Source organism: Rhinopithecus roxellana, chromosome 2 (assembly GCF_007565055.1).
Source record: "Rhinopithecus roxellana isolate Shanxi Qingling chromosome 2, ASM756505v1, whole genome shotgun sequence".
In the NCBI taxonomy this organism is placed as follows: domain Eukaryota; kingdom Metazoa; phylum Chordata; class Mammalia; order Primates; family Cercopithecidae; genus Rhinopithecus; species Rhinopithecus roxellana.
In genome coordinates this window covers 36,518,496-36,541,377 of record NC_044550.1, presented here as the reverse complement: position 1 = coordinate 36,541,377, position 22,882 = coordinate 36,518,496, and the positions used below count along the sequence as shown (strand labels likewise).

At 40.9% G+C, this 22,882-nt stretch overlaps 1 protein-coding gene across 2 annotated transcripts in view; it reads left to right on the top strand.

Moving 5' to 3' along the window:
- Positions 1-22,882, top strand: part of SHROOM3 (shroom family member 3) — a 203,691-nt gene that overhangs the window by 161,996 nt on the left and 18,813 nt on the right. For both annotated transcript variants that reach the window (XM_010361721.2, XM_010361654.2), the window contains 4 exons: positions 6,037-6,110; positions 11,198-12,079; positions 13,336-13,824; positions 16,438-16,588. In XM_010361721.2, coding sequence (XP_010360023.2) covers positions 6,037-6,110; positions 11,198-12,079; positions 13,336-13,824; positions 16,438-16,588 — 1,596 coding nt within the window. The remainder of the gene's footprint in view (positions 1-6,036; positions 6,111-11,197; positions 12,080-13,335; positions 13,825-16,437; positions 16,589-22,882) is intronic.

Here is a 22,882-nt window from a genome sequence, read left to right as displayed (position 1 = left end):
TTCAGAGAAGTCAGCCATTCAGCAAGCATCTGTAGAGCATGTGTTGTATGAAAAATGCTGTGTTACAGCATCAAAGGATACACAAAGGAAAAAAAGGCTCATGCCTTTCTGGGGTTCACAATTAAGCAAGGAATACGACCTTATATAAAAATAATTCTAATATGACTAGTGAATGCTTTGGGAATGGTGATCAATAATATGCTATGGTAAGGAAAGTGATTAATTCTGAGGTGATCTGAAAGTGCTTCTCCTGAAGGGAAATGGGATTTGGGGCCAGGATGTAAAAGATGGGCATGATGACAAGAGATTAAGCGAGAGGGAATACATTGATCGGAAGAAACCAGTTGAGACAAAGAAAGATTCAGCAGTTACTGGCTGAGAAGTTTGCTGCACTCTAGCACACACATACAAACTCCCTTCTGAGAGAAAATACTGTCCCTTCCCAGATGTTTTCTGTTTAGAATTGTACAGATATATATTCTCCCAGTATAAACCCCCGACAAATGTAGAGGCAACTTCCCATAAGCCTTCAGTAGCTTTTTACTCCTTCAGAATGAACAGAGCTAATTCCAACTCCCTATCCTACCACTAACACACATTTAAAATCCATGTATGTAACATACAATTTCATCTAGCTTGATAGATTTTAGCAGCTTAACTGCATAGCAGTCTAAACACCCTCCTTTCTCTCCCCATGTTTTAAAGAAAATAGAAATGCTTAGGTGAAAACCAAATCATTATTGTTTATTCCCCATTAGATATTGTTATTTTGTCTTAGAGGTTGGTTGGATGGCTGTCAATGTTATTTTATCTTTTCCCCCAAATATTTCTTAAGCCTGGTTGATTAAGAAATAAAGCTAAAACATGGGTGTTAAGGGAAGTGAAGAGATTCCTCCAAATCCCGATTAAATACTTTGTATTATTTGGAAAACTTTTTAGAAAAACAAGTGAATACAGAACAGTACTTGGGTACCCTTTTCATAAAGGGAATGCCATATTTAGATGTTATTTAATTTGGGGAATATGCAGGCAGAGGGGGAAATATTTCCAAATGAAATACTTCTTTTGTACTACTTTGCTCCAACAAATTCTGAAATTTCTGAACAATGCATCATCTCTTTTTTTTTTTTTTTTTTTTTTTTTTTTTTTGAGGCAGGCAGAGTCTCGCTCTGTCGCCCGGACTGGAGTGCAGTGGCCGGATCTAAGCTCACTGCAAGCTCCGCCTTCCGGGTTTACGCCATTCTCCTGCCTCAGCCTCCCGAGGAGCTGGGACTACAGGCGCCCGCCACCTCGCCCGGCTAGTTTTTGTATTTTTTTTTAGTAGAGACGGGGTTTCACCGTGTTAGCCAGGATGGTCTCGATCTCCTGACCTCGTGATCCGCCCGTCTCGGCCTCCCAAAGTGCTGGGATTACAGGCTTGAGCCACCGCGCCCGGCCGCATCATCTCTTATATTGTCACTGTGCCAGGACTGCATTCTTGAACTTCCTCCTGGTCTCGTGCACAGCAGCCAGACCCTAGCTGACTGGAGAAGCATCTCATGGCAAGGCGGTCTGCTCCTTGCATCCTCTTCGTCATCTGCCTTATTTGTAGTTATGATGAGTTAAAAATAAAACAAAGTTACTCTCACCACATAACTATTGTAGTTATTATATATATATATATTTCCTACTGAATACATTTCAAGAACATTACCAGTAAGCTTTTGGGAAGGTTTGTTAATCATTTTTCTCATCCTTGCTTTAGAGAATTCTGACAAGTGACCTTGTAGAGGCTGTCTGCCTGAGTTAAAACCAAAATGTGGAGTGTGTTTCTGCTGCTGGCTTAGTTGATACTATCTCCAACAAATGCTGCTTGCTCTTACCAGTCAGATGCTGACAGGGTAGGATTTTACAAGTTTTTGGCAAGGATTTAGCTATTTTTCAAAATTCTCATTAGTGAGGCCTTTCTGCCTCCAAAAACAAAGTCATCATGGAAATCAGTTCCTCTGTATATGACGATCCATCTCTGGCCTGAAATAATGACTGCAGGAGGCTACCATTTTGAACTACTTGTAGCCTGAGACCTTCTCATATATTTGGCAGGTCTGGCCTTTCTTCAGCCAGCTTGAAATCCTCTCTGAAACATGCAACCTTCCATTTTCCTCTCCGTAATTCTTCTTCATTGCAGAATAAATAGATATTAGTGGTAGAGCTTAAGTGCACATCAGACTCTTGCCTGTTGCCACTTTCTTTCTGTGAGATCTTGGAAAGCTTAACCTGTTAAAAGTGGGTAGGACCTGCAAAGCTACAGAAAGATATCCAACATTTCTACCTTAGAGACAGAAATGTATATCTGTTCATTGCATAGATTTAAAATATAGTAGAGCCTATAAAGAGAAACTCTTGGAGAAATAAGATTACTGGTGGGGATTTTTCCCCCAGATGCTAAGTTAGAGACTTCTCTGGTTCTCACAGTACTTTGTCTGATGTGTAACATAATCACTATGAGATGCTGTGACAAACCTTATTGAATTGCGGAGGAAATTGCTCAATGCATGGAACCACAGTATTGGATATAGACTTGATTCTGTGGAATGCAACATGTAAATCTTTTTTAGTACCTTTCTACACGCGCACGTTTAAGCTTATACAAAACAGAATCGACTTTCCACAAAATGTGAAGATACAAATAGCTAACAATAATCAAATTTTTGCTGTGTGCCAGTCATTGTATTGTGTTTTATAAGTATAAAGTTAGTCTTGGCTGGGTGCGATGGTGCACACCTGTAATCCCAGCACCTTGGGACGCCGAAGTGGGTAGATTGCTTGAGGCCAGGAGTTTGAGATCAGCCTGGCCAACATGGCAAAACCCTGTCTCTACTAAAAATACAAAAATTAACTAGGCATGGTGGTGTGCATCTGTAGTCCCAGCTACTTGGGAGACTGAGGCATGAGAATTGCTTGAACTCAGGAGGCAGAGGTTGCAGTGAGCTGACATCGTGCCACTGCCCTCTAGCCTGGGCAACAGAGCGAGACTCTGTCTCAAAAAATAAAATAAAATAAAATAAAATTAGTCCTCACATCTGTGCAATGAGGTAAATACTGTTATTATCTCTAAGTTACAGAAGAATGAACCAAGTCACAAAGAGGATACAAAATTTGCCCAAGGTAGTAGGGTGAGGTTTTGACCCCATACTGTCTGACTGCAGTCTTTAAGTCAATATACCATGCCGTCTCCTTGAATAAAAAGAGGCTGGGAATGGGGAAAGAGAGGCAAGAGTTAAACGTTCTGTATCTGAAAATATCAGCCAATGAATTTATTTCATTTTAACATTTATTGATTACTATTTCAGTCATGCATCATAGAATGGTCAAGGATGGACCAGATATGCGACAGTGGTCCCATAAGATTATAATACCATACTTTTACCATACCTTCTCCATGTTTAGAAACAAAAATACCTATTGTGTTGCAACTGCCTACAGTATTCAGTACAGTAATATGCTGTACAGGTTTGTAGCCTAGGAGCAATAGGCCTATACCATATAGCCTAGGGATGTAGCAGTCTATGTCATCTGGTTTCTGTAAGCACACTCTATGATGTTTGCACAAGGACAAAATTGCCTAATGATGCATGTCTCAGAACATATCCCTGTTGTTAAGTGACACATGACTGTATTTTTCACATCAGATTTTTCATAAGGATTTCTAGTTAATTTTAGTAGTTACTTGAAATATTCTAAAGTAGGTGAATATTGTTGTCTTCACATTTCATCAGTGACAGAGATACTGAGATAACTAACTTGGAACCCAAAACAAGAGGACTGAGATTCAGTAGACTTTAGATTTACATTATTATTTTTTATTTTTTATTTTTTATTTTTGAGATGGAGTCTCGCTTAGTCACCCAGGCTGGAGTGCAGTGGTGCGATCTCAGCTCACTGCAAGCTCCGCCTCCTGGGTTCACATCATTCTCCTTCCTCAGCCTCCCGAGTACCTGGGACTACAGGCGCCCGCCACCATGCCCGGGTAATTTTTTTTGTACTTTTAGTAGAGACGGGGTTTCACCATGTTAGCCAGGATGGTCTCGATCTCCAGACCTCGTGATCCGCCCGTCTCGGCTTCCCAAAGTGCTGGGATCACAGGCGTGAGCCACCGTGCCCAGCTGATTTACATTATTAAGTATGCTAAGAACTGGTGTATTTTTAAGTCAATTTTGAGATAATTAACAAAAATAAATTAGACAACAAGTTGGTATAATTCTATGCCTAGTATTTTTCCCATAGCCACTGTTTTTTTGCTGTAATTGCCATAATAAGTACTTTGTACTTCTTACCAGTTTATAGAAAATTAAGACTTGACAGTGAATATATGCTTAAATTAAAGCAAGAAATGCAACAGGAATTTATCTTCCTTGGACTTGTATCAGATTGGGAAGATATTTTCCTTTGTCCAAGTGGTATTCTGATTGACAGAAGATTCAGAGAATTCTCTCAATCATTTATTACTGGGTCTGATTCCTTTATTTTACCCACATCCATATAAATAGTTTAAGCTTGATATTGTAGGGGCCAAATCATGTGAATACAGAAGTTAGATTCATTGTCAAACTGAAATGCAAAGGATATAATAGGATATGAATATATATTTATACTTTACTGGGTTAGGAGCTCACATGGGACCTAGGCTTTTCCAATTAATTATTGGCAAAGTGGCACATTCATGTCAACATAGGGAAAAGTGGTGGGAAAAGACTTTTAAAGGACCATAAATTTCATGGAGAGCAGGAATTCTCATTCCCTACAATGATACTTGAGTGAATCAGAACATATGGAATTCATTTTTCTCAAGCCATTCAAGTCTGATTGCATCCAACCCAGCTGCCATTCAACCTGTAAAGATTCCATGGCAAGACCTTGGGCTTTGAAGAGATCATGGCTTGAATCATAGTTTCTCCACTTACTTAACTGTGAGCAAGATATGTCACCTCGCTGAGCTGCAATTACATACCCCGCTTCCAATTGTTAAAAAGATTAAGTTACAAAAAAAGAAAAGTCAAGTGCCTAATATTCCAGGCATATAATTTTTTGGTGCAGGGTACTTAGCAGAGTGTCTGGTACACAGTAAATACCCAGTACCGGTAGCTGCAATTATGAATGATGTTCAGGGGTTTGTTTCTTCTGCCTGCTATCACCTTTGACCCTTGCCATTGCTTGTTAGTTTCTCAGCCACTAAACAAAAACAATGAGGAATGGGGTGAAGAGCAGTTAACCCTTTGGGCAGGGTTAAATGGCAAAATAAATTACTGAAATTAAGTTAGAGATTATATATGGATTTATTTTTTTCTGGTTTTTGCTTGTCTCCTGTCATAAATAATTGGGAGTTGAATGTATTATCATCAATGGCAACATCATCATCTTCATCATGGACCTGAACACAGGGACCAAATTGTATACTGTCAAAAACTGACAACCCTTTCAGGACTCCAGGATATACCCTCATTGATAAAAAAACACTACCCCTGAAAAGTCCCTAGAGTTATTGATCTCACATGTGAGTGAACTTTTTCCCAGAACTTATTGCAACCCAATTACAATCCAAATTCATATCTTCACTAATTGTAACTAAGAACATTTGAGATTTTTGCAAAATGTAATAGTCTATCCTTTCACATCATCTCTCATATTTCCCTATTGCCATTTGAAAAGTTTGACCCATTGAATTCATTGTCTTCGTTATCCTATTTCAAGTTTAACAGTTGTTTTGAACTTCGGAGATAATCGTTAGGAGACTTCTCTTACTTAGGAAACATCTTTGTTAGAGGAGGCACCTGGTGAGACAGACTAAAGTTCAAATTCTGACTCTGCCACTTTTTTAAAAAAAATCTTCGGCTTATCTCCTGCATCGATGCCATGGGATTATGTAAGAGTGCCACCACGTGGCCTGACAATAGTAGGCTGCCAGTAAATAGGTGTTTTTTCTTTTTACCCCACCCCCTTGGTAAATTTAAACACCTGTTTATTGGCAGTAATGCTGTGTCTTTCTTGTGTTTCAAGGATGTGCTTTTGGGGCAAGACAATGGCTTTGGTCTTGTGAAGGATCCATGTTATTTGGCTGGTCCTGGATCTAGGTATGTATGTGTACTTATGATGCTCTCCGCGTATGAATGCTGGTGGTGTTAAACTACTCTTATTCCTTTCTACAAGAAATTGAAATATGATGTTGTATAGTGTCACATGCTTTTTTGATTTGTCTAGGCCACAGATAACTTTTTATTTTCCATTTAGAAATGATTTTCTTTGAGAATGACACTTGTTCAAAATAGGTTTTGAACATGTGCTATTGAGGACAAGGTAGACTTGGCTAACCAGTTTGACAACAGAATAATTAATGGAGGTGCTTTTCTCGCGCATGCCCCTTGGCTCTCACAAACAGGGGCTCCTGTGTGACTGATCTCATCCAGCTCTGTGTGCAGAGCATCATGTCTGGTGACCACAGTGCTAGGGAAGAATGGGCATTTCATGAACAGCTTCACAGAGGAAGGCAAACTGTAAGCATTGGAGGTGAAAAATAAAGCTCAAAATCATAATTTTATACATGTGGGGATAGAAAACAGAGGAAAGTCATTTTTTTAAAATGCCATCAAAATCATATTCTAGGTAGAAAAATATAATGAGCACTTTTTTAGAATTTAAAATTTTGAACTGTTCACATGGGATTTAATAAATTTCCAGAAAGGGTTTTTCTCTGAACCATGTACTCTGTATGTAGTTTTAATGCAGCATTACAGAGTTATCTACTTTAATCTATTATTACTAATGATAATATACCTACACCCTACCTACTCCTTTCCATGTTTTTAAGCCATTTCCTTAATTTTTCTGATATTTCATTCAATCATTGTTTCTACATTCACCTTCTTAATAACACAACCTAATACTGTCAAGTAGAAGCAGCCAACATGGTCAGGAAGTAGATATTAATTACCTGCTTTCCAGCCAAGATCAGCCTTCTACATTTATATGCTCTTGCTCCTATAGCTGTGTTGACAAGGAAGAAAGTATTCAAGGTGAGACTGAGGACTTTGGTTAGTTTGGGTGCATTAATTAAAAGCTAGAGACAAGGGAAAACTAACAATAAACTAGAGCACTGCTAAAGAAAATTGGTCTGAAATCAAAGTTGGAACTAAACAGCAAACAATCAAATAACCCTATTTAAAAATGGGCAAAGGTAAAAAAAGAACAAGATCATGTCCTTTGCAGCAACATGGATGGAGCTGAAGGCCATTATCCTAAGCAAATGAACACAGGAACAAAAAAACAAATACCGCATGTTCTCACTTACAAGTGGAAGCTAAACATTAAGTACACATGGACACAGAGAAGGGAACAATAGACACTGGTGCCTGTTTGAGGGCGGAGAGTGGTAGGAAGGTGAGGATTGAAAAAACTACCTATCAGGTACTGTGCTTACCTGGGTGACAAAATTATCTGTACACCAAACCCCAGCGACATGCAATTTACCCATGTAACAAACCTGTACATGTAATCCTTAAACCTAAAATAAAAGTTGGAAAGGAAAAAAAAAAAATTGAAGGTGACAGGTGAGTGGACTGCTTGTTGGCTCAGTGGCAATATCGACAATCTGAGAATCACAGGTAGCAATTTTGTGGGGAGGGGGAATCTTCCTCAACAAAACTAGTTCTGTGTTAAAAAAAAAATTATGAGCTGTAAAAATGCCAAAAGAATAAATATGACAAGCATCACATACCGTTGAATAACTGAAATGCTTGTCCGTTCTTCAGCAACTGACATTAGCATAGGTGCAGCTGCATGCCTAGTGCTTGCTGAAAAAGATATTGATAATTTCAGGACATGTAATTCTCAGCTGTCCTGGGGAAAAGCATAGGCATGGAAAGTGCAGCCCACAGGAAAACATGGGAGGGACTTGATCACAGATCCTGTACTATGAATTTTGAATACTAAAAATTCTGCTTGCAGCGTGTTTTTCTGACCACCACAACCAAGAAGACACAAAAAAAGTATAACACTCTTTTTTTTTTTCCTAAAGGCTTGCATGGTCTTTTACCATAGTCACTCTGTTAATAATAGTAGGAAGACAGAAATCACATCAACTGTGGACAATATTGAAATGTCAGAATAATTTGGAAGGTGGAATTTGGAAGAATGTGCCCTTTGTTCTCCATGGATGCTTATTAGGATCAGTTTTCCTCCATGCTGACATAATTCTCTCTAAATACGTGAAAATTCAGACTTTACATTAGTGCTTTTGTAAAAACATAAAATGTCCTAATTTATAGAAAAATAGAGATTTTGCACTGTTCAAGTTTTATAAGAGTTTGATGCCTTCATGGGTCACAAAGAGACAATAGTTATCATTATTATATACTTCTTTCCTGCTTTCAAACTATTCTCCATTCTTTTTAGCTTCCATTTTAAAGAAAAACACTAGAGGATAACAATCGAACTAAATTCAGACATTCACTTGTTAATTTCAAACATAAAAATTTACTTGTCTGTATAAAAATGGGCAAATGACTTAAATAGACATTTCTCTAAAGATGGCAGACACATGGCCAACAAGCAAGTGAAAAGATGCTCAACACCACTAATCATCAGAGACCTCAAAACCACAATGAGATGTTACCTCACACACATTAGGATGGCTGCAATTAAAAAAACGAAAAACAAGTGTTGGTGAGGATATGGGGAAATTGGAAACCTTGCACACTGTTAGTGGGAATATAAAATGGTGCAGCCATATGAAAAACAGCATGGAGGTCTCAGAACATTAAAAATAGAACTACCATATGATCTGGCAATGCCACTTCTGAGTATATGTCCAAAAGAATTGAAAGCAGGGTCTCCAAGAGATATATTGCACACCCATGTTCATAGCAGCAGTATTTACTATTCACCAAGAGGTGGAAACAACCCAAATGTCTACTCATGACAGATGATTGGATAAAACAAAATGTGGTGTAGCCATACAATGGAATGTTACTCAGCCTTAAAAAGGAAATTCTGCCACACGCCACAATATGACATTATGTGAGGTGAAACAGGCCAGTCACAAAAAGACATACTGTATAATTTCACTTGTATGAAGTGCTTAAAGTAGTCAAATTCATAAAAACACAAAGTAAAATGGTGATTTCCATGGGTTAGTAGGATGGGAAAATGGGGAGTTATTATTTAGTGGGTACATAGTTTTAGGTTGCAAGTTGTGAAAGTTCTGGAGATCTGTTTCACAACAGTGTGAACATATTAACACTACTGAACTTAAAAATGGTTAAGATGAAATTTTATGTTGCTTTTTTAGCCACAATTTTTTAAAAATGCTTTTTTTTAAAAAAGCAAAACAAAACAAAGGTGAGACTAATTGCTCTCAAAATCCATTCTTGAATAGTAGGATTCCTGGATACATATCAGCAAGACTCTGGGTGAGCCTCTCGGGGACTTGAACAAAGTCTTTTTTTTATCCAAAACTTCATTCCTAAAAACACAAAATAATCACCATGGAGAAGCATTCTCAACCAAGCTAAGCATTTACCACTGATATTATCTTCAAAAAGAAAATGCCACTTTAGTATAGTTTGTGTAAAGTAAGGTCACACAAACTAAAAACATCATATGAAAGTCTATTGGGCTGTATCTTTAAAGGATAAGTGTTATATTATTGTATGTTTTAGTGATGTCTCCCCCTTTAGAAAAGCCTCAAGATATACTAAATAAAATAAAGGCATCTGAATTAGTCGTTAAAACATCAGATTCCAGCTGACTCCACGTCCTCTTAAAGGATGCTGAGTTTAAAAACAGTTTGTATGCTACAGTCTGGAGAGCAGCTGGGCAAAGGAGACGTCACTGTTCAACAGACACTTGCTGAGGGGGTACTTGGTGCCAGGTATTAGGGATGCCAGGATGGATGAGAGAAGGGAAGAGCATCCCCAGCGAATCTCCTTCCTCGGGGTTTCTAATATGCCCATGGGGGAAGCCACCAGGAAGTGCAGAGTGGCTACTCTTCGCTATGGAGAGGTTCCTGGTAAAGAAACCATGTTTGAATGAAAGGGACCGGTCATCGGAAGGGAGGGGTTGCATCAGAGACAGAGGTGGGCCCTTTATTTCACCATCTGCATCTATGTATAATAAAGGAAAAATAAAGGCATGAGAAGAGCTAATTTGGTTCTTTGCCATCTTCTTCCACCACGCATTCTGCTTGCCTGGCACTTGGATGATCTTGTGGCAAGCCCTGTATTATTGCTCTGATGTGGGACTGAGTCACCGCTCCCTCAGAGGAGTCCGATCTGTGAGATGAAATGTGCCATCTGCGGTCCAGATTCACTCACATAGCCAGTCAGGGAACTGCAGACAGGGAATGTACAAATCACGGTGGGTTTGCTGGAAAGCTTTTTATCCTCACATTAACTCTTGCATAGCAGGCAGTGCCACAGACTCTTTTTTCTTTGTTTTGTTTTGTGGTTTTTTTCTCCTTTAGAACACAATAACAAAAGTTTTGCGAATTGTTGGGTTTTTCCTCGGAGTCTAGAGTACAGTTGTTTAAATCACCATGTACCATATTTGCTTATTATTGCCAGCCTCTTTCTCCAGAGGTAACTGTTTATTAGCTCCTTAGGTGAGCCTCTCCCCCTCCTTTTTATTTTTCATCAGATGAAATGAAAACACTAGGAGAGTAACCAAACATTGTAAATAAAACCTTCAAATTCAGCAGCCCATGCAAATGCTTTCAAAACAGACCTCCCCCATGGGGATTACACTGGGAGAGAAGAAGGCAGTGTTATTCTTCCCCAGAGCTGGGAGCTATTTCCTGAAGTAGTCCTAAAAGGGGCTGCAGAAATGTACTGTTTGTTTTTATATCCTGAAGCCTGTCCTCAAAAGCTGCCTTACGTTGCATGGCGTGTACAGGATGTGGGGGCGGTGAGAGGGTTAATAAAAGAAAATGCCTTGTGAACCCAGGCATTCCATGTGACATTTTCCTGTAGGAATTTATGCCTGTCGAGTACTAGTTTAACTTGGGTCTTCCTGTGAGCAGCCAGGGAGGACAGTGTGCAGTTTCTGGGGGGACGAAAGGAGGTCCTCCTTCCTCTTAAGTGCTTTTCTCATCTATGTAAGGAACAATGGGCTGCATGCTTGCCCCTTTCTTCAGAGCTGTAACCCTCCTGTCTGTGTGCTGTTCCAGGTCACTCACTTGTTCAGAAAGAGGCCAAGAAGAGATGCCGCTGCTCTTCCACCATCCCACCCCTCGTTGGGGTGGTTCAGGTTGCAAAGCCATTGGTGATTCCTCTGTTCCTAGTGAATGTCCTGGAACCCCGGACCATCAGAGGCAAGCCAGTAGGACACCCTGCCCCAGGCTACCACTGGCAGGAACGCAAGGGCAGCTCACAGACACCAGGGCTGCACCCCTGACCCCACTTGGCACCCCTCTGCCTTCAGCTGTTCCCTCTGGCTACTGCTCACAGGATGGTCAGACAGGGCGACAGCCTCTCCCGCCCTACACCCCTGCCATGACCCACAGAAGCAATGGTCACACCCTGACCCAGCCTCCCGGTACAAGAGGCTGTGAGGGTGATGGCCCAGAGCATGGGGTAGAAGAGGGAACGAGGAAGAGGCTCTCATTGCCTCAGTGGCCACTGCCTTCTCGAGTGAAGTGGGCCCACGCAGGCAGAGAGGACAGCCTTCCTGAGGAATCCTCAGCCCCTGAGTTTGCAAACCTGAAGCACTATCAAAAACAGCAGAGTCTTCCAAGTTCATGCAGCACTTCTGACCCAGACACGCCTCTTGGGACCCCGAGCACTCCAGGGAGGATCTCCCTCCGAATATCTGAATCCGTCCTGCGGGACTCCCCGCCACCTCGCGAGGATTATGAAGACGAAGTGTTTGTGAGGGATCTGTACCCTAAGGCCACGTCCAGCCCCACGTTTGAAACTCTTCCTCCACCCCCACCTCCTCCACCGAGTCAGGAAACCCCGGTGTATAGCATGGATGACTTCCCTCCACCTCCTCCCCACGCAGTGTGTGAGATGCAGCTGGACAGTGAGGACCCTGAGGGGCCGCGCCCCAGGTGAGTGAGCAGACTGGGCAGGTTTCCTTCACTAACAGCAGAGTGTCGTACCCCAGGTGGCCCAGGTCCTTCTGCTGGTCACAGAAGAGACCTGGCATGGAGATGTTTCTATACAGCTCAGCTCAGGAGAGTGTTCATCTGTTTGCCTCAGGAGGTAGTTGGACCAGTGTCATTGGGTACCGAGGAGTCAGGGTGGCAGAAACGAAAGCTGGAACCCAAGGGGCACATTTCACTTCTGGGGACAAGACAGGCTCAGGCGGTCCAAGTAAATCCCTCCTCCCTGGCTGAGTTCTGAATCAGTTAGGAAATAAGACAAAAGAGGAGGGCATATAGAAGACAAAAACATCACTTTTATTACTGACAGAGCTAACATTAAAGAATATGGCTTCAGATTGTAAGTGGGTCCCTTGATACTGAACCCCCAAGTTAAACAGGTTTACCTACTTCATCAAAGGTCATGCTAGACACACAAATACACATAGATATTAATATACACAGCCTTGAGGCAGCCTCAGTCTTGAAAGAGAAGAGACTGGGATGTGAATGCTGAGCTTCTCTTTCCAAAATCACTCCGTGTCCATAGGAATAAAGAGTAGGGCTCAAGATCAGTAATGTTTAGGGAAAACCTCTTGGAAACTAGGAGAATGAGAAAGAAGCATTCCCCAACATATAGTCCCTAGAACAAGTGATCTCTCAAAATACCAAAAAAACACATTGCCTGGCAGCACCTTTGGAGTGGCTTTCTTTAAACACCGCAAGAGTGACGTATTACCACTACCCCGTTAATGTAACCTAGACCTTTCAGAAATCTCTGGAATCTAACAGCAACATTCACCCAAACTGAATTCGTATTCCATCTTCCTCAGGAGATGACAACCTCCTGACCAGCTGCTGGGCTCAGGAGGCCCTTTAGAGTGCTGTGGTTTTCAAAAGATGGGGTTGACCTCAGAAATGTGACTATCTCACCCCACTCCTATGTATATATCTATGTATGTTTGTGTGTCTAGCATGAACTGTGACTAGGTAGGTAAATGTTTTTAATTGGGGGGGTTCGGTATCAGGAGACCCACTTACAATCAGAAGCCATATTCTTTAACATTAGCTCTGTCAGTAAGATGTGGAAAACGTGGAAGATGTGGAAAGCTACAACCCTGATATGGAAAGCTTCTCCCTCAGTCTTCCTCCACCCTCTTATCATCACCCTTCTCTTATCACTCTCTCTTTCTCTCTCTCTCTTTTTTTAATATCCCTGGCAGCTCCAACAAACTTTCTCAAGTGACAATTGCAAGGGAAAGGCACATGCCTGGTGCAGCCCATGTGGTAGGTAGTCAGACACTGGCTCCCAGACTCCAAACTTCTATCAAGGGTTCAGAGGCTGAGTCCACACCACCCTCCTTCATGAGTGTTCACCCCCAACTTGCTGGGTCTCTTGGTGGGCAGCCAGCACCCATCCGGACTCAAAGCCTCACCCATGATCCAGTCAATGGAACTCAGGGTTTAGAAAAGAAAGTCAATTCTGATCCTCAGAAGAGCTCAGAAGACATTAGAACAGAGGCTCTGGCCAAGGAAATTGTCCACCAAGACAAATCTCTGGCAGACATTTTGGATCCAGATTCCAGGCTGAAGACAACAATGGACCTGATGGAAGGTTTGTTTCCTCGAGATGTGAACTTGCTGAAGGAAAACAGCGTAAAGAGGAAGGCCATACAGAGAACTGTCAGCTCTTCAGGATGTGAAGGCAAGAGGTAAGTCCCTGGTGATGTCTTCAGAGAGACTTACAATCGAACTCCTTCCATGGGGATGATGATAAGTCTAGGACTAGTTGCCTGATGTTTTCCTACTTCCACAGCTCCTGACCCAAGAGTACCATTTTTATCTCAGTCTTGGAGGAATGGCTCTGGGAGGAAGGATGCGGGACAGATATGCAACAACAAAGAAAGTAATAGTAATAATGATAATAACTGCCATTAATACCCATTGTTCACGTTGTGTCAAGCATCATATTTATTTATTTATATCAACAGTATTTAATTTTCACAAGAAATTGCTGAGGTAGCTACCAATTTTATCTCCATTTACAAATGAGGAAACTGAAGTACAGAGGAATTAAGACCATGCTCACCAAGGTCATTGAACATGTGAACGATGGCACCTGGATTTGATCACAGCCCCATGACTGTGCCTGTCTCCAGCAATTACACAGCGTCCCCAGCTCAGCAAAGGTGTACTTGCCCGTTCTGTATCAGAGCTGCTCTGGCAGAGAGGCTCTCAGGGCTCGGTGCTGGGAAAGGAGCAAGGAGAAGTGGTGAGCGTGACCAATGTCTTGCCAAGACTGAGAGGGGAAGGGCTTTGTAAGGAGGAGAGCCTAGAGAAATAAGTTCACGTATTACACTGACCCTTACCTCTGAGGCATTAAGGTGGGTGTTGGCACAAATCCTGAAAATCAGGAAAGGTCTGAGTAGGGGCGCACTCTCTGGTTTGGCCTAGTCTGTGAGCCTCTACTTCTGAAGCTCCTTGAACCAGCCATGTAACACATGTCCCAGTGTGCAGTTCGTGTTTTTGATGCTTTTCATTTCTTTTGGATTACTGCAGTATTTTCTTGCATGTTTTATTTCCTTAAAAGACTACTATGAGAAAGATTGAGTAACGCAAACATGTACCCTAGAACTTAAAGTATAATAAAAAAAATAAAAATAAAAATAAAAAATAATATGAAATAGAAAAAAAAAAAAGATTGAGTAGCTTTTGTTTTCTCTTTAATTTTCAGTGAAATCTTTGTGGATTGACAGTCTGGGACTCAGCAGTTAGTGGCTTCCAGACTAAATAAAAACAACATTTTATCCAAATTTGGGATTGCATTTTTAAAATTTCCAACTGATCCTAACTAAATTACTAACAGGAACACCACGTTTCATTTTGTGGAGGAGAGAGAAAGGAAAGAGCTATGTGATACTTACAAGCTATTTGTCATGTTGTCAGAAGCTCTTCTGATTCAAGGCCTTAACTGTCACCTTGTCCATTCCCCCGCTTTTATTTTCAGATTTGGGAAATAGACTAATTGAGGTGAAGTGATTTATCCAGGGTCATGTCTTTAGCAAACACATACTGAGCACCTGCAATATGCAAAGCAATCCACTGGGTACTATGGGGACCCCAAAGATACGATTTTTGTGGTGTGCCAGCCAGTTCGCCATGGGTGGTTGCAGTATGGTCATTCTGTTCTCTGACCACTGGCTGTAGAAGGACCAAAGTAACATCCTTAGCAAAGTATTTCCTAGCATTACCACTGAAAATACATGTTTGCTCCATCAGTTTAGAAGCAGAATGGTCATGTAGCTTTTGCAGCACTGAGACCTTCCTGGGGATTTAAGAAATAAATAAATAAATAAAAGGCATGCGCCATCTCCTGGTGGAAATAAGCAGTGTCCTGTTGGGTGTGAGATGGCCAGTAGCCATTGTGAGGGTTTGTCAGATGCCAGAGAATCCCATTTGTAATGCGGTGGACATATCTGAAAACAAAAATGTATTAGAAAATCTTTTCCCTGTCTTTCAATTAACTGGATTAAATGTGGTCATTGTTGCTTACTGGGACAGTTATCAAGCAGGAAACTAGTAAAGATGATTTTTTGTGTGTGTGGTTCCTTATTTCATAGTAAAATGATGGGCTAGATGTTAAATAATATCACAAGATTGAATAAAGTTCCTCTCCAAGAGAATCTTACTTCCCTAGAGTCATTTATTCAGTGGGTAGAATATGAATTATAGGCTGAAAGGCAACTCAAATGTGGTAAAACAGAGAACACTAGATAGCAGGTTTCTCAATTCTGAGTTTTTTCTTCAGCCTTAAAACATCCCTATTATATTATCAATGAGTAGATTTTATATCTTGTATTAGTTCACTGCGGACCAGCAAACTGCAGATTTCCCAGGCTTATATGGGATAGCAGGCATACTTGAGAAGGAAAATTTTTGTGTGTTCAAGCAACAATACATAGTAGGCACTGGAAAGATTACATGTAACCAAAGAAGTATAGGAAATAATTGACCTAAAACCTGAGGTTTGTGCAGCACCTTGAAAATACTTTCACATTGATTGAGTCATGGTTCCACACTGCCTTTCTCTGAGATAACGAGTCAGTATCGTTCTTATATGAATCACAAAAGCAGAGAGGTTTGCCTGGCTTCAACAGCCCTGTACATAGTAATCACTCATTAGTTAACAGTTACTAGTTTATCCTAATTTCTGGGAAAGAAATTAAATAGAATTGTCACGCGCTTCTGAATGGGCTGACGTCTACAGTGAAACAAAGCCTCTGGCATGCTCTGTGTGGCTGTACTTTGTGCTCTTTCTGGCCCAGGAATGAAGACAAGGAAGCAGTGAGCATGTTGGTCAACTGCCCTGCCTACTACAGCGTGTCTGCTCCCAAGGCTGAGCTGCTGAACAAAATCAAAGAGATGCCAGCAGAAGTGAATGAGGAAGAGGAACAGGCAGATGTCAATGAAAAGAAGGTAAATAAAGAATGGGATGCCCTTGTTCTGCTTTCCCCAGAAAAATCAACAAAGTCCACGTAATCAGCGTGGTGACTGAGCCTCTTGAGGCAGGCGGGAAAGGACCTTCGCATCACCAAATTGCACCAAAATCATTAGACTTTGGATTTACATGGCACTTTAACCAATTTCCTCTTAGCTTTTCTGTGAGTAGGCAGGGCAGGGAAGCTACTGTCCTTTTCATTTTTACAAATAACAGAAGTGAAACTTAGAGGGATTATTTCTTAGAAGTCTCATAGCCAGGACTTGAACCCAAGTACCTAGCCTCCTAATCCAGCACCAGGACCCTGACACTGCTCTCAGCTGCTGTTTGGCCAGTGCCGATGGTGTGTGTAATTTTCATGTTTATGGTCAAAAGGAAAATGTAAAAATCTAGAAACTTTTTTAGGGAAGGAGGCCAATTGTCAAATGACACTTCTGAGAAAAAGTAATATTAACGTTTATATCTTCCCCAGCCCTCTTTGCAGGACTTCAGTGAATAGTTTGAAAGTGCAGTGCTGGAATCTAGTAGTTAGCATTTGATACTCCTACAGAGATTTCAAATGTTAGACACTTAAAAAATGACCGTGATGATGCTGCTGTCTTCCCACATGCCATGGAGATCTAAACTGGGCTGTGTCTGCAGGGGAGAAAGTTCTCGCCATTCCACTTTCTCTATAGCACCAGAGGGGCTGCCTTCTGCTGTGCTTGTAGCTCTCTATGCAGCTCGGGCATGTGTGCTGCAAAGGAAAGCTTGCTTGCTTCTTTCTGAGCCTGGAATGTAAGTGGTTTTCAGTGATCCTGATTCCAGGAGAAACTTTCTAGGGTGATTTTATTTCATTTGCTCTACAATGTGTCCCACACTGTCTTGTCTGTTGGAATGAAACCACAGGATACAGACCCGAGGAACAGAGGGTAATTGGACAGGAGGGATCTTTGCAGCACCTCTGGCTCATGGCTAACATGCTGATGCAACCATTGTAGTAGCAAGTTCCCTGCTAGCCCAAAGTTTTCCTATGTACAGACTTGTCATTGTATACCCCTGATATATACCTGTCCCACAGCTAAGCACTTCATTTAACGGGTCCCCTGATTGCAAATAAGACCACTTGGCCTTTGGTCTGTCTATATTTATCCCAAAGAGAGAGCTATGTATACACCCTTACATGTACCAGGTTGCCATGGAATCTTTAACTGAACATTTTACACAATTTTTTTGTTTTCTGCCTGTGGGCATACCTGCTTGACAGTTGCAGTGTGGCAAATACTCATTGCTTTTCCTCCCTATCTTAAGTTTTAAGTGTTTTTTTTTTTTTTTCTAACTTTTTAGAATCGGGGGCATAGGCAGGTTTGTTACAAAGGTATATTGCATGATCCTGAGGCTTGCTGTATGATTGTATGCATCATCCAGGTAGTGAGCATAGTATCCATGTCCTTTGTCCCTTTTCCTTCCTCCCCCTTCTTTTATTCCCCAGTGTCTGTTCCCATATTTATGTCCATGTGTACCCAATTAACTGTTTTCCCATGACTTTCAATTATCACCCTCTCACACTAAGCATTATATGGCAAAAAGTATTTTTAGATTGAGAATATGAAGAAAGAGATAATTAATTCATCCTCACAGGAAATAGGTAGCATGTATTTCATTCCAAGTGCGGGCTATGTGTTTGGTTTTCTTTTCAACACAATGCTGTACTATCTTATTTGCACAAAACTCCTCTGACACTTGTATTGCCACATTTTATGCTAATCAGAATTAGAGAGCTAGGGTCACACAGTTAATAGATGCTAAAGTCAGATCTAACCTTATGTGTTTCTGACCCTAAAGCTTGCTAAAAATTGCTCCCAGGTCATCTGCCTTTAAACCTTGCTGCCCTGGGAACTGAGCTAAACTGGAGGTTCTCTGGGTATAACTAACCAGAGCTAGAGTTTGAGATTAAAACCAGTTAAAACCCATTTTAAACCAAAAATATGAGAACAGCAGTGTCTGTGACTTGAGGACTGAGGAGTTTCGAGTCATTTGGAGTGCCTTTTTGGGGAGTCACGGGCTTAGGAAGACAAAACCTCACTCAGGGTGAAAGGGATCCTAGGGAGAGGAAATGTCACAGCCACATAACCAGGGCCTGGCACCTAGCACGTGCTCAATAAACATTTGTTTCATGAAGTTATAAAGTGCAAAACTCCCAAGTTGAATTTTACCGTTTAACTGAAGAAAAATATCCAGAAGGCCACTGTAGAAAGATTCTAGGATTAGAGTCTATGGCCTTGCTATCCTGAACACATCTGATCTCAGAAGGTGACCAGGATCGGGCCTGGTTAGTACTTGGATGGAACATCATGGGATTAGAATTCAGAAGAAAAAAAAAAATCTGGAAGTTAAGCAACTAGCTTGACTTTTCTTGACCCTTTTTTCTTTGTAAAATGGAAGTGGTAATGATCTCTCACATAATAGTTGTGGGGTCAAATTAACTGATGGATATTAATGTGCTTTTTAAGCTGCAGGGTGTAAGAGCATATCATATCTTATTAGAGAATTGTTAAAGGCAATGTCATGTAAGTATGCAAATGTTGATGGCATCTGATATCTTTCATGTTAAGATGTTCAGTGAGAAGGTGCCTTATTGCCAACAAGGCTAGGCACTTTCCTAAATCAGACTCTTATAAGGAAAAACAGCTCACATTTGTTTTCTCTCTTCACTGTGGAAAATGTTGCCCACAGCACCAGGGGGATGATACCCACTTGCCCCGTGGGCTTATCTGGCTCCTCAGGGAGAAAGAAAGACGAGAAAAGGCTATTTAGTTAATGAGGCCTCCATGTCCAGTTAGAATTTCCTTTGGTTCCTTCTTCCTTCAGTTCTGTCTTCTAGGGCTGCAAGTGGCCTGAGGGTTTGCATCACTTTGTGAGTGTAAAATGTTAGGCTCATAAACACTTCGTGAGAACACGCCTTCTCTGTTTCAGACACTGTGCTCTGCCTTGGGCATACAAACATGAATAAGACACTGTGTCTGTTCTCCTGGAACTCTGGACTGTCAAGGGAGGTGGATTATTTTAGTACTACATTATTGATCTTCTGACAGACACATGGACTATGCTGGGGGAGCCCAAAGGAGCAGTTCCTAACTCAAGAGAGTACAATCAGGTTTTACCTCCTCCAGGAAGATAAAACCTGAGATCAGCATTGAAGAATGTATCGACGGGAGTCAGAAGAAAAGGGGCATTTGAGACAAAAGGAGAAGCGTAGGGAGAAACTGAAAGATACAAAAAAGCATAGAACGTGTATGGTAAAGAAGGGTGCTTCAAGTAGTTTGATATTTTGGAATGTAACAAGGGCTCATGATTAAATAAAAAATCACCAAATTTAGGCCAGGCATAGTGGCTCATGCCTGTAATCCCAACACTTTGGGAGGCCAAGGCAGGAGGATTTCTGGAGCCCAGGAGTTAAAGACCAGCCTGAGCAATATAGTGAAACCCTGTCTCTACCAAAAATATAAAAAATTAGCCAGGTGTGTTGGTGCATGCCTATAATCCCAGCTACTCGGAAGGCTAAGGCAGGAAAATTGCTTGAATCCAGGAGGCAGAGGTTGCAGTGAGCTGAGATCATGCCACTGCACTCCAGCCTGGTGACAGAGCGAGACTCCATCTCAAAAAAAATTAAAAAATTAGCTGAGCATGGTGGCATACACCTATGGTCCCAGCTACTTGGGAGGCTGAGGGGAGAATTGCTTGAGCCCATCAGGCAGAGGCTGCAGTGAACCAAGATTGTGCCACTCCAGTCCAGCCTCAGTGACAGAGTGAGACCCTGTCTCAAAAAAAAAAAAAAAAAAAAAAAATTACCAAATTTAGAAAATAACAAAGGAGGGTCACAAACAGTACGAGATGAGGCTGGAAGGGTTCACAAGAGCCAGCAGGTCATAAGGTCATGTAGGGCTTTGTGTGAAATGCTGAAGTTCAGATTTTATCATGACAATGGAGAACGCTTTGAGATTTAGTTTGTTGTAATACTACAAGTATAAACTTGTAGTTTATAAATGTGTAATTGAATTTTCATCAGTATCACTTACATTTACATATCTGGTTTGGAAACACAAAGTTTTAAATAAGTGATGTTGTTGAAAACATCTGTTAATATATTCAGCAAAATGCAGTTTTCTTCCTAAAATACAAAAAGCTTTTCTAATGATGGTTTAGAAAAATGAAACTTGATCAATATCCATTCTCCAATATTATTTTGAGGTAGAATGTAGCCTTTGACCAACTTTTGCAAAGTAATAATTTGTTATTTAAAGTTATTAATAACCTAAGACATATATCTAGGCTAGGAACTAGAGTCTTGGTTTACTAATAACTATTTTATAAATTAAAAATAACACTTTAGTTTTACTTTGATATTTCTATTTATATATCCTAGATGATGAATAATAATATTCCAAGTAAATGTAAGTATCAGTTAAAATATGAAGCTTTCATTGTCTGAACTTCTGATATACATAAAACTAAAGACAGTGTAAATAATCAGAGCTGTCAATCTTTTGGCTAAAGCCTGCCTTATTATTAAGCAAAATTCTACTTAAACCGATCACATGATTCCCTGTTCTGAAGGCCAACAGACTTTGGCTTCAGAAACTTAGAGGAATGTTTCAAAAGGCAAAAGGAATCTGTTGTTCCTCTGAGTCAGCTTTTCTCAGGAGATCACTGGTTCTCAGCTGCCCATTCCTGCTGCTCTTCCTTCATTCCTGAAGTTCCAGCTCTCCCTCTGGTCTGTCTTCCTTTCAGTATTTATTTTAGAATCGGTCTGCTGATAACACATTCTTTTAGTTTTCTCCATCTAGGAATGTCTTTATTCTGCTGTCACCCTTGAAGGGCATTTTTGCTGGATGTGGAATTCTGGGTTGACTCTTTTCTTTCAGTACTTAACAAATATTCACTTTCCTCTTGCTTCCATGGTTTCTAATGAAAAATGCACAGTCCTTTAAATATTGGCTCCTCCTGTATTCAATGTGTTGTTTTCCTCTGGCCACTCTCTTTAGTCTTTAGCATTTTGATTATGATGTGGACGGACTTAGTTTTGAGTTGATCGTATTTGGGGTTTGCTGAGCCTCTTGATTCTGTAAATTTATGTCTTTCACAAAATTCTGGAAGTTTTCAGCCATTCTGTCTTCAAATATTCTTAATGCATTAATCTCTTTCCCTTCTCCCTCCAGGACTTTAGTGACTAGTGACACAGTATTTCAATGACGGTTCATATTGTCCCACAAGCTCTGTTCATTTTTTTTTTAATCTGTTTTCTTTCAGTCCTTCAGATTGGATAATTTCTATTGGTCTGTTTTCAAGTTCACTGACTTTCCTATCTCCATTCTGCCAGTTATTTTTTTTTTTAATTTCAAATATTATAGTTTTCAGTTCTAAAATTTACATTTAAAAAATAGTTTCTATTTCTTTGCTGAGAACGTCTCTCTTTTCAAAGTTGTTTTAAAGACTCTTATAGAGTCTGGGCACAGTGGCTCATGCCTGTAACCCAGCACTTAGGGTGGCCGAGGCAGGCAGATCCCTTGAGTCTAAGAGTTCGAGACCAGCCTGGCCAACATGGTGAGACCCCGTCTCTACAAAAAAAAAAAAAAAAAAAAAAAAAGAAAGAAAAAATTAGCCAGGGGTGGTGGTATGTGCCTGTAATCCCAGCTACCTGGGATGCTGAGGTGGGAGGATCACCTGAACCTGGAGGGTCGAGGCTGCAGTGAGCTGTGATTACGCCACTGAGCTCCAGCCTGGGCAACATTTGGCAATCCCAACATCTGGGTTATCTCAGCATTAGCATCTGTTCATTGCCTTTTCCCCTGAGAATTGGTCACCATTTCACTGGTTCTTTGTATACTGGGCAATTTTTGTATTGTATTTTGAACATTTTGAATACTATGCTGTGAGGCTGAGTTCTGTTAGAATCCTTTAGAGAATTTCTTTTTGTTATGCTTTAGTTTTAGGAGGCAGTCAACCTAGTTAGGTTTAGCCCGCAGGTTCTGTGTTACCCTTGGGTGGTAGTTCCAGTGTCAATTCCATTTTCAGGGCCATTGCTATATTGTACCAGTCTGTCCCACGTGTGCCTCTTGCAGAGGTTAGTCTGAGACTCGAGTGTCATTTCTCAAAGCTTTTGCTGTGCTGCTGTGGCTATAACCACAAACGTGTAGACTGAAGGTGTGCTGAGGACTTGTGTCTGCTCCTGCACAAAATGAGGGCATCTTCTTTCTCAGCTCTTTCCTGTCCAGTGTTAGCCCCACACTCTC